General features: G+C 43.6%; 1 protein-coding gene across 2 annotated transcripts in view; it reads right to left on the reverse strand.

The window, feature by feature from the left end:
• Positions 1 to 12106, reverse strand: part of GAB3 (GRB2 associated binding protein 3) — a 68844-nt gene extending 56738 nt beyond the window's left edge. Inside the window, exon 1 of one of the 2 annotated variants that reach the window (XM_075720461.1) lies at positions 11994 to 12106. In XM_075720461.1, the coding sequence (XP_075576576.1) occupies positions 11994 to 12065 (72 nt within the window). In that variant the 5' untranslated portion in view covers positions 12066 to 12106. The remainder of the gene's footprint in view (positions 1 to 11993) is intronic. The other variant, XM_075720462.1, reaches the window with a different exon arrangement.
• Positions 12107 to 12832: the final 726 nt, after the last annotated feature.

A 12832-nucleotide genomic window follows, 5' to 3' on the forward strand; every position in this document is an offset into this window, starting at 1 on the left:
ACACAAAATAAAGTGAAACTGGGCATTTGAACATATTCTTGTCCGTTGTCTTCAGTTTCCAATTACAAGCTGGTAAATGCTGCAGTTCCCATACCACATACCACCCCTCCCAGTTACACCGGAGCTACCAGGGGCTCTCACAATGGCAGATCTGGGGGTTTCCACGAGGAGGCAAAATCCTCTTATCTGCTTTTCTCTCCCCATTCCCTTGTTGCCGAGGACCATGGCTCTGTACTTGATCTGCTTCCAGCCAATTGATACAAAAGCTAAAGGGAAAAGCCCGAAGCTCAACTCTGATATTCAAGTTCAGTGTTTAATGAAGACGAGGTATCACCAGTGATAAGGTACTGTTGTTAGTAGTGAGGAATATGTAGAGGAAACAGCTCAGATTATTTAAGTGTTCCCCATAAATATGGTCATCATGGGTTAGAATTTGAGACAGCATTTTTTTGGCTGCTGGTTTCTCCTTAAGCTCCTATATTGCTGGAGAACATGAGGTGCCACTTCTATTTCAAGACATTTTTTTCTGATGAGTCTAAGTACTTTATATCTGAAATCTTTTCAGAGAGGACAAAGAGGTATTCCAAGCAGATTTGTGCAAACTGATAAATGCAAATGAAAGCTTCATATCTAACCTTCCAGTTTGACTGCACACCTGTCCAATTCCAGCAGCTTATTAAAGCCAACATTTACTTGGCCTTTCTGTCCATTATAGGTGCATTTTATTTTAGAAGGGAGAAGTTTCCTGCTTGATGGTATAGACTCAGTTGTGCTACATCACCATACTTACTTGCTGCTGTTGCTGTGTAGGGTCATATGCCTTTTCTTGTTAGTCCCAGCAAGGAACCATGAAGATCCTGCCCTAAACTGGCACCATGAACTAGATCCGGAGTGATTCTGCATGACCATGTTTCCACTCAGAGCAGGTACCTTGACTGCAGCAACCCTAGGTGCAAGTCAGAAGTGACCAGCTGCCCTGCAACAAAATGATCCTAGGCCTTATGACCATTAATAGTACCAGGTCTTATATCTGAGTGCTTTCCTCTGCTCCTTCTCTTTTATTCCTACGCATAGATAGCACATAAAACAGTTGCTTTCTTAAAAAAACCCAATCTCTGAACTCAAATCTACAACGATATGCTCATATAGAGATCCCAGTTCCATTTCCAAATCCAGTAAACCCGAGGAACGAGTCAAACTGAAACCTGCCTGTGGGTGCACAGTAAGTTCTCAGCACATGAGAATTAGGGCCGTCGCTGCTGAAATCTTCACATAGCTCAGGTTGCTAAAGTACATGCAAATGGTTTGCTTGGAAATGTTCCTGAGATATATCACTGGGGTGCATCTCTGTGACTATCCCTCTCCATCACTGTGTTCTGGAAAGGACTGCACAGCTACTGCTTCACTCAAGCTCGCTCTGGCTCTTCACCTCCAAAACTTGTGTCACCGGCTCTTGGATGCCAAGTTTCACTAAAGCACCTCTGAACGCACGACAAGGTAAGTGCCATGCTGAGGGGTGTCCTTAGGGATTTAAAGCAGCAGTGTAAAGACACTTAATCTTCACCTAGCTAACTATAGCTTATCTGAAACCTGGCTGTGTCTGCCATCTTCTGCCTTGACATAATTTCACTCAGTTTTAACAATCAAGCTGTTCACCCCAACAAAGACTACAGGCAAACGCCATTGCAGCCCGCTTGGAATACACTAATGGGCAAACAGCTTTAATTTACCAGCCAGCAAACCAAGTTTACTTATAAAGTTTAGAAGATCATTTCAAGCACAAAGGACCTGGAAATACAATGAAAGCCAAATAGGTCCTTTAGGAGGATAACATAACAGAACTGCAGAGGGTATAATTCATCCTCCTTTCCACTTAGCAATGCTGCTGCTGCTGGTTAAAACTGGGCAATTTGCTGAGCGTGGGCAACAAAGCCCTGGAAAGGACAGGCTGTAGGTTGCACTTTTGCCGGCTGGAGATTTCTGTGTAGAAAATGCCTGGTAAAATTTCATTCACTCCGAAGACAGATAAATCATAATAATTGCTCTGTAGGGTCTGAGATAAATGCAGTCTCTGGCAAGGCTAAAGGATTTGACAGAGCCCAAACGAGGGTTTGAACTCCACAGGGGACAAGAAAGCCTCTAACACCCTCTCCTTCAGTCTGATGGATCCTAAACTACTCATTCATTTTCTGACACAGAACCTCAGACACTCTGCAGACATGTCTCAAGGTCTAAGGCACTAGGGGTTGGCTTGTGGCTGAAAATTAGTAAAGTTTCTTCTTAACCAGCTATTCACATCCATCGTGTTAGGAAATACTCCTAGCCATTCAAATTCCAGCCCTCCATTCGAGGACTGTTAACAAATAAAATGAAAATTTAAAAACCACTGCAATTTAGGAACAAGAATAACTGCACTTAGCATCATTGATTCTCGTTGTACCCTCTAATTTAATCCTCTTCTGTAAGTTTTATGCTAAATGTGGGATTTTCTGGAATGCCTCAGATCCAAAGGTCTCTTGAGTAGGGGACACATTTACATTGTTCCTTTGTAGGAAAGTAACAGATTCGTGGAACTACAAATACACCACAAAGAAATCTCTACTGGGATTGCATGCACTGAACTGGTTTAGGTTACGGCTGTGGGCTTCTTCCCTAATTCACAAAGAAATCAGATGCCTCATATTGTGTCACCTTAATAATTTGTTTATAAGTAAACATATGTATTTAAAGAGAAGATCTTCCGGATTAATTACAAATCTGCTAAATTAACTTGCATACGAGCAAGCTTTGTCCGCGTTTCTGCGTCCCACCTGCTGCTAGCGCGAAGGTCTGGCAGCTCACAGCTGCTCTGCTGTGGGCCCAGGGCTGCCGATGCTCACGCCAGAGCAGCGGGGCCAAGGGCAAGGCAGGACCGGAGCATCGGGGCGCTGCGCACGCCCGCAGCGATGCCCGCAAGGGGCTGGGAGGAGGCTGAGGAGCTTTGTGGCTCAGGGAACACAGCCCAGAGCATCCAGCATCTGCAGTAATGTTTTGGAAATAGTCAGAGGCCACTGTCTGCAAGTACCGAGGCTGGAGGGCTCGTTCCTAGGATAAGGGCTGCTTCTGCTCTGACTGGCGTGGATGGAAGGAGGACTGGGCTCTAATTCTCACATTAGCGGCTTGCAGTTCCCATCATTTAGTGAATCGGGTGCTGGAGCTTAAACGAGAGCTCGTCGTGTGAAGGTATGCACATAAGGAGCATATGCAGGCAGCAGAGGAGGGATAAAAATGACCCTGCTGTACAGACGAGCGCTCATGCACGTTCACAAGCCAGGTTTACAGAGATGTCTAGGCAGCTGAAGGTGCCATCAGGTACCTAGGGCTACTCGCACAAGAGCCTAAGCACGTTTTTGTGTATCTGGTCCTGGGTAACCTGCCAGACTATCCCAAAATGGACAATGGACTCAAATTTCCTGTTTCTGGCTTCACAGGAGCACATTTTCTCAAGGCTTGTTCCCTCTGTCAGATTTTTGCTTCTGAGCACACCTTTGCAGAGTGAATTCTCAACAGTTCCCCATGCCCTTTGATACCTCGAAGTAGCTATTCAATTCACAAGTGTGTAAGGTGCCACAGTTCTACCAGTTTCCCTTGCAAATTTGATCTTACAAAAAAACAAAGCTAAAAGACTTAGTGGAACTCCAGAGGTGTCAATTTTTAGTACTCTCACATGTCCAGAAATTCTGTTGTAATTTCCTTCTAAGCAGTCTGGGGTTATTGAGGCTGAAGAGAATGATAGGAAGGAAAGAAATAATTATATATTCTCTTTTTTCTCAACATGTCCCAAATGTCACCTCTGACCTGGCTTTCTATTTCTGGCATGGACTAAACTCCCTCTATTTATTTAGCAGCCTACACACCATTACAGTAACATAGCAACAGTACTTTCAGTTGTGAATTTGAAAAAAAGAAAAAAAAGGAACATATTTTTCGTAAGAAAACTGTTAAAGCATTGCAGTCTAGTAACACTTCAATAAAGGCTTCTATTTTTCCCTTTACAAGCCAGTATTATTAGGTTTCCAGTCTGCAAACCTGATGCAGAGGGATGCACAGGGGAACCAAAGCAGTGTCACTGTTACAAAGCCTGTTCGTCCTGTGCCAACCAGACTGTCCCCTAACCTTTTTGTTTGTTTGTCTTAGTGATGTTTCAGCTTGAATATTTCTCAGGCTCAGCACAGACGAAAGCGTGAGTTTGGGGAGGATACTGAAATAATGATGGGATTTATCTGGTGTTTTTCCCTCACTTTCCAAAAACAGTTCACCATTGTTTTATAATCCATAGCTCAAGGGTGATATGACGCTCAGAGTGATGTGTCAAAAAGGAACATTTTAAAAAGCACAAAGTGAAGTTGGAGTAACAGTCCCATTTTCTGCTGACAGTCCAAATCCCACTGTTTTACAGGGAAAGTTAGCCAGTGAAGACCTGTAAAACCAGCCCTGGAGTCAGAGGAGTGCCCAGTGAAAACATTTTGCAAATCCCTATTTCAGTGGGAGCAATGTGCCTAAATATTGCAAAAAAGCAATTCCCTGAGCTACTTAAGTGCTTCTTATTTTTAAACCTAAGGCCTCAATAAGAACTCAATCATTTTCTTAGGATGGGTTCAAAATGTTGAACTTTTTAAAAATAAAACTGAAGCTTCCAAAGCTTCCACTATAAATATTAGTAAACAATACAGATGTAGTAGGTGGAATTGCAGTGAGCACTTCATGAAGCAGTGGATGACTTCTCATGAAACTGTTTCTTCATTGCTACTGTAAACTCAGCTGGCATCTCTTCAGATGCTTTTTCTCATCTCATAGCGATTTGATCAGCACGCAGTCACCTCTGAATGCCGGTGGCTTTTCTGTGGAATTGGCAACAGATCTTGGAAGTGTAGCTTTACAGCAGGCATACGCATTCAGCTTTCCCAACATTTATAAACTAAATACATCTGTAAACTTAGTGGCTTTACTGCACAGTTTGTAAAGTCTGCAAGTAAAACATAGTTCACGCTTGTTCCGAACTATTGGCTTCTCCTTGGCACGTCCAGTTCATGTCAGCTTAAAAAAAATGGCTTCACAACTGTAAAATCCTTGAACTTCTACAAACAGTTTCCAAGTCTGGTATGTAAAAACAGATTGTTCACAAACTGTGCACTCTGCTGAGATTACAACAGTTGCAAATTTAGACAGGGTCCCATTATGGCCATTATTCTGTCCAACAGAAATATGGATACATAACCCATGGTCCCCGAGACTTGGGAGTCACAGGATGAATACTATTTGTCACTAACAGGGCTCACAGAAACTGTTGTCTTTTAAAAAGCATTGCCAAAAATGGTTCAAAACTTTCAGATGACAATCTAAGTTCCATTTAAATTAACACCTTCATTTAACTAATTTTAAATTCGCACTAATAATGACATTTTACTGCCTTTCTGTAAAATGCTCTATGGGAGAGGATATTGAATAACTGAAATGCGCTGTTCAAGGCTTTTGTGGAAAGCTACAAAGCAGTTTTGACTGCAGGGGTCAGGTGGGGTTTCTGGCATCAGAAGGGAAGGGAATAACAAAATCTCTAAGAACAGTTGTCTTATTCTAACAATTACAAAGCAACAAATGAGTTAGCCTCGGAAAGGGAGTATTTTTCTGCCATGAAGAACAGACATTGGGTTTGGTTTATTTTTAACAAATACCAAGTTGCAGCAGATTTTAAAACTGAGTTTTGCATGGCTATATGTTTGTTGTGGGTTGTTTTTTTTTTCTGATGCAACACAAACTGAAACAAGTCAAGGATATTATTGTAAAGCAGAAAAAAGTTGAAGTATTGCATTTTATTCAAGAACTAAATGAGAGGAAACTCTATTTTATCTGGCTGGATGTAATGTTTTGACATGCAAATTTCATTTCAAAGATGGCATTTTTTCCTTGTCTTATCACATTACTAATTCATTTCCAACTCAAATGAAGAGGACAAGAAAGCAAATAAAAACGACTGTTTCTCTACTGAGTAACATTATAGGAGTAAACTTGTCCCCTTCTCTAAAAACCTATCAAATTGGCATAATACACATTCATAACATTTTAATGCATTATTGGTAGAAATGACGTATTTATTCATATTATAGTTTTCATGCTACAACAAAGAGTTCACCAAAGTACTACGTGTAACATTTTTTCCTCTAAGACATGTTTGATTGCATCACTAGTTTAATTACCACTCAAGTTAACATTTCCTTCTTTATTTCAAACTAGCATGTTTTTTTTAAGTCTCTATTTTTGAATGCAAAGACCTGATAACTTGCAGGTTTCTGTTTTGAAAAGAAACCAATAGCTGGACATTCCTGTGAACTGAAAACATGTAGTCAAAGATTAAACTGGGGCTTCAGGGCCATTACGGCTCCACCCAAATAAATAATCCAAGGGAAATTATTCTGCTTAACATTCTGATACACAGGTTGCCAAGAACAGCAGTGTTTTTTAGAAATTATTTTTTTCTTAGAAGTCAGCCTATCTCATTAAGCATTGCATTTGAACTACCAAAACACGGTTAAAATGGAAGAAAATGGTCTAGAATAAACATCGCACTTAACTTACCAAAACAAGCTTAAGTGGTGGAAAATGGTCTGATTCGCACTTAGATAATTACAAATGTTTAACTCTAATGATGGAAATGCCTCCCTAAAATAAATTTTCTGCTGTTATTTTACCAGTGAGATCAATTTGTTCAGGATTTCACAGAGAAGGGAACACACAGTTTGCAGCACAGGAGCTTCTGCATGAAAGTCTTCATTTTCTCAAAATCGAGTTCTTCCTTAATATACAAACCAGATAGAATATACGCTGGATTTTAAAATGAAGTAACAGCAGGAAAAATATAGGTACAAAACTTACGACTAGAACCAGCTAAAAGGCTCTGTCAACTTTCTCCATCACGCGGGACTCCTACTCCCACCCAGCCTATTAACCGGAGTTACCAAACCTGCACAAATTGGTTAAACAAACTCAGTTATTTCAATGAGAGTTCAGGATGTTGATTCCAGCAGGGTATGAAAGGTGGCCGTAACTCTCTATTCAGAGAGGACAGAGCTCCAGAGTTGAGGCTTTGTAGGGAGCATTTGGAAATAAAAAGGCTTATGGACAAAAGTTACGTGCAGATTTCTCTTTGATAGTTATTTTTCGGAAACTTCCCCCAAATCCCAAACCAGCAGAAGTACTTGACCTCACACAGCACTTGGGGATTTCTTTTAGGCGAGGGTGGCAGTGTCCTCTGCTGACACCAGCCCAATGCTAGATCAGAGAGCAGACGCTCTGCATCCCCCCCACTCTTAGCAGTGCTGTGGGACTCTTGTTCCTATTACTTGAGCAAACTCTTCCATAATTCTACTTTACTTTTTCTTCTTAGTGGCCAGTAACTTCCTGTTTGTTCTCCTGATAAATACCAGAACTTCACCTAAAAATGGAGAAGTCGTCTAGATTCTCTTATCTTGTAAAACCCTAGCAATGGTGTGCTGTGGTCAAGTTCTGGCAGATCCCCCCAACAGTCAGAGCCGTCCCTCTGCAGCTACTTGCTGCTGTGCCCTCCCGACAGCGCTGCCTGCCCCTCGCGCAGAGACAGCAGGAACGGACGCTGCTTTGCTAGCTTTTTGCATCTGGTACCTTAACTTACACCTCTATTTGTCTTCCCAGACCAGACGCTCCAAGAAGAAGTGCAAGGCTAAGTTTTCTTAACGCAGGGTCCATTTTGGACTCTTGTTCTAGAGATGCTGACAAGGAATTTCGATTTTCAATACTGTTTGAAGAATCCAGTCGCTCAAGTAAAGTGGGAAACTTGCCTTTTTTTGAGCAAGTGGTCTTCCCTCATCAATTTGTATAGTACTGAAGATTAAAAATAGCTCTTCAGCTGGGGTACAGCTGTGCAGCATTGACTTAAATGGAGCTGCACTGACTCACAACAAGCAAGCATCTGTATATAGCCCTTCACTATTGCAAACCACGTAACTTAGTAAGTAAATACTGGCGCGGCATTCACCGGAGCTGGCGGGCAGGCTGGCTAACTACCGCTGCTGCTCCTCACAAGTGTGACAAACTACAGGACAGCGATTTGAGGACAGGTTGAAATCAGCTGCCTGTTAAAAATCCCATCTCCTTCTTCTCAGCACATGAACTACGTGTCTTCTCAATGGCACTAGCCTCTTGATGTCATTAGGCATCCTCTGTGCCTTCTTCCATGTCTTTTTTCCCCTCATAGTGACTTTTTGCACTGGCTGTAGTAACTCCTTTGTTTCCTAGGCCACGCAACCATTCGCCCCCCTCTCCAATAAACATAAAACCAATACTACCAGTCAGTGAGCAGACATATTTCCATATGAAAAGTAGCAAAAAGCCGGCTGTTCAAGGCTGACGTTACAGAATTGGGATACGTGATCAACACCACCCTGAGCCTTCTGAATTTTTAAATTTTGTTTAACAAATGTAAACACCTTTTTCCCTTGCGGCTCTGAATACCTAATCTAAATCCCTGGCTGGATCTATTCAGCAATAATACATGGCACTACGAAACCCATCAAACCTGGAGCAGATTCTCCCATGACATCTAATTTCCTACAGAGGCTGGTACTCATGATCCACTCATATCAACACCAAAAATCTCCAGTGGGGCCAGGTTTTCCTCCTGTGGGGCTGAATGTCAAGCTCTGCATGAAACTTAGCATTTTTGGTCTAGAGCATGATGGACTTCACCTCCACCACCACCGCTTCCTAGTTTTTGGTAGCAGCTTCTTCCTCTGTCGCCCCTGCCCCACAGCCAGCTCCCCCAGAGCTTCGGGGGTTCCCTGGCACCCCTCAGGCCCACACAGCCCCGACCGGTGAGAAAAGCTGGAACCAAGTGAGGAAATGAGAGCAGCACAGCTTTCAGGTCGCACTTAGGGGACAAAGAACTGCAACGCACACCAAACGCTCTCCCGGGAGACTCCTTGCACAACTGCCTCTTTAGATAGGCTGACGTGGTGGATTCATGGTTCAAGTATCAGACAGAGGGAAAAGCATTGTACATGCTACTAAACTGCTATTAGAGTATTTGCCCGCTGAAGTGAAGCTCCCTGTGCTTTCTAATGAATCCTCTGCATTTAGCATTAAGCTCTCTGTTTTTACAGAAAGTTATGCTTGGGTAATTAATCTCACGTTCGTTTCCTGCACATGTAAGAGAGCAGCCTTTGTTAGGGAATGATAAGACACTTCTAAGAATAGTGCTACTAAGAGCATCAGCTTTGTAAGACATTACAGGAAAAATACAGACCCTTAACACCTGCTTTTCACTTTTCAAAGTTTTGAAAATAACATTCTGCTTACCTAGAGCCAAATTCTGACTTGTTTATGTGTAGAAAACCTAACTGCTTTCATCAGAGAACAAGCACAAATGAAGGTATACTTTGGTCTTTAGGCTCCAATCTTGCAAAGATGTATTTGTTTAATTTTATAAACACTGTAAATATTCTCAGTGGCTTCAGTGGGACTACTTGCGGTTCCCAGTCTCGCAACCTGAATTCATCACTTTGTCTGGTCTCTTAACTACAGATTCCACTGAAATTAATTGGATTTTCTCAGTGATTGAAATAGATTGAGGATTAAGAATTTATCTGTGTGTAAAACAAGAGACCCTCAGGCTGGACCTTACAAAGGCCAGATGCTGAACTCAGGAAAATGTGCACTGGGAGACAACCCGGTGAGAGCAACCGAGTGGCTCCAGGGGAGGAGAGGTAGGTCCCAACGAGCAGCAGACCAAGCCCGCATGTGAAGCTCCCTGGCAGCTTCAGCTCAGACCATAGGTTTTGCCAGCTGAACACAAAGGGTGGTGGAAAGCTTGGGGATTTATGTATGTTGTCAGTTCAGAACCAGAGCCAACACCATTCTCCTGTAAGCGGCTGACACTTGACACCTACTGAAGTCAGTTTAAACAGTCATTGTTTTAAAGCTTGTGTTGTTTTTAAGCAGTCACTGTGGTTCAGCCTGAGCCATCTACCACCCCAGTGCAAGATGCACAAGCTACCATGCTGGTGAAACTATGTAAAAAGTAGAAAAAAAAATAGTGTACGGCGGGTAAGACACAATTCCATTTGGTTTGTAGCATCTGCTGTGTAACCAGTCATACGAGAAAGGACATTAATCTTTGCTGTACTTGCAGCAGATTTCTTTCTGCTTTATTATGGACAAAGGAGTAGTTTATCCTCCTAACCAGAAAACAAAGCCTAATCTGCAGAGATCTGGCTAATCTAGTGGTTGATGTTTGAAGAATAACATCGACCCGATTTCCCTAGGTTTTGTAGTGCAAAATCTGAGCAGAGCAGACTGCAGCTAGTCTTGTGAGCTGATCAGAGCCCCTGTTGTGACTATTATCTTGACTGTATAATGGGGGCTTTCAAATCCCAGCTTTATCACATTCTGTTTTCTCTACTTTGCCCTTTTATGAATATTGAGTCATCAAAAATAGCTTCACTGACAGAGTTACTAATGATACCAGCTGGGTGAATCAGTGGCTCTTACATTGTCTAGTGCCTGCTATACGGTGCTATTAGTACACTCGTTACAAAATATAACAAAAATTAGATATCCATATTTCATTTGCAGCTCCCTTGAGACACATCATAGTGGTTATTTTAGAACTGGAAAATGCTAACTGAACAAAGCAAATATTCAACGAGTTCAATGCAATACTGTGATCTAAAAGAAGCAGCTCTGGCTTAGAATAAGTTAAAAGTAAATTCTAACATCAGTAAATTATCCTTTCTCCTAGATTTTAGTGTGAAGAAAAAATACACTACCAAATGATATCTACCACATTCCTCACAAGACAGTTATTCCTCTTATGAGTCGAGAAAGCTAACATCAGCAGTCCAGAAAAAATGCTGATAAACAGAAGTGAATACGACAAATGATGTAAGCTCTGTATGTGGCTCGGGAGTGCGAGAGGCACATATGGTGGCATCCTTCTAGCACAGTGCAGTGCTCTGGGGTAAGTTAGGTTAGAAGTGCGTGACTCAAACGAGTAGTACCGATTCCAAAAGTGTATCAACAGTAACAACATGCCTGAGGAAGAACCATCACAAGTGAGTATGCAAAATGGCCCACGATGGGCTTACATTTTTAGTGCTGTCCCAAGCAGTTTTTTTAAGGGTCATTTATTTCTACCCGGAGTGCCTTCCTCGCAGCCCTGCAATGATACAGTTTCCTATGTTTGCAACACACACCCTTTTTTTTTTTTTTTTTTTTTTTGTCAGAAAAACAGGCAGGCAGATAGAGAACGAAACAAGGGGCCCCCTTCACACAGAATGCAGTCGCAGCTCTCCATGCGTGCGCTGCTCGCTGCTTCTCGCCAGCCCCCTCCACCTTTCAGCTATCAGGAACTTTACAGCATGGCATCTTCTAGCACCTCTTTATCAGAGATGAAAAGTAAAGCGTTCTGCTAGCAGTTGCATCTGGCATATTGAATTGGTAAACAAAACTACTGCAGATGTTGCCTTTAGCAAGTGTCATAGAAATTAGAGAGCATCTTAACAAAGCAGAGCCTCAGAATTTAAAGCATTAGGGTTTTTTTCTGCAGAAGGTTCTTGCCCTTCCCTGGAAAAGTGACATCTGAAATTCTGTTACAACAATTCTGTTAGTTACGGCAACATTAACTGAAACCAAAATGTGGTTTTTAACCTAAAGCTATGTTGCATAACAACTGAAGTATTATAATCTTACGAGCCGGGAAAGGTTAATTCCAAAGGGCACAAGAATATCGGTGAAAATTAAGATACTCCATAAGCGCATGGACTTGTAAATCTTTTTGTTTTGGTCCAAGGCGAAGCCGAAACAGGCGAGACATTGCAAAGGAAGAGTAAGACACCGAGCACATGCCGAAATCCGTTTAGCCAGGGGGAAAAAAAAAAAAAAAAAAAAAAAAAATATATATATCTCAGCGGAGCCTCTACACTTACGTATCTCTTGAGTTTCTTCTCGGGGGGTGATTTGATGAGCCATCCAGTGCAAACGACGTCCCCTGAGCTCATCTTCCCCCCCGGCGCGGAGCGGCGACGCGGGAGCCAGGGTGCGGGCTGCGTGTGCGTGTGTGTGCGTGCGTGTGCGTGTGTGTGTGTATTGTTCCCAGCCAATTTGAAACCAGCAGTAATCAGCTTCCTTCAGCTGTGCTCTGATACTGCTCCAGCCCGAGGAGGAAGTCATGACATTGATCACTGACACGGCCAGCCCTCCCTCCGCCGCAAACACAATGCAACACACCGAGCACGTGACGGGCGGCCGGGGCTCGCCGCCACGCAGCCGGCGGCTGCGACACCGACACCGACACCGACACCGACACCGCCTCCGCCAGCCCCGGCCCCCCCGCCCCCCGGCTCCGCGCCCCGGGGATGCTGCCAGCCCCCCCGGCCGGGCAGCGGGCTGAGCTGCCGCTCCCCCGCGCTGAGCGCCGGCAGGAGCCCTGGCCCCGGCGCCGAGCCGCTCCGGCGGTGCCCCGCGGCGGCCTTGGCCCCGGCGGCAGCGGCGCGGCTTCGGCCTGGACCGAGGCACGGGCAGCGCCGGCGGTGCCGGCCCCAGCCTCTGCCCTGCTGCGGCCGCACCGAAAGGTCCCCTTCGGCTCCCACCATCCGCCTGGGCCGCTACTTCCAAACTTTGCGGTGCGTGGCTTTACAGGTTTTTCAGTGGCATCTGGTCCCCTGTATGCATTTACTACAAATAAATGCGGTTTTCCTGGTCACATCATTGCAGATTTTTTACAGACAGACTTTTTCAGAAGTGCCTTCAGGGAGACGGGTTGCCG

Source organism: Pelecanus crispus, chromosome 13 (genome assembly GCF_030463565.1).
Source record: "Pelecanus crispus isolate bPelCri1 chromosome 13, bPelCri1.pri, whole genome shotgun sequence".
Taxonomy (NCBI): Eukaryota; Metazoa; Chordata; class Aves; order Pelecaniformes; family Pelecanidae; genus Pelecanus; species Pelecanus crispus.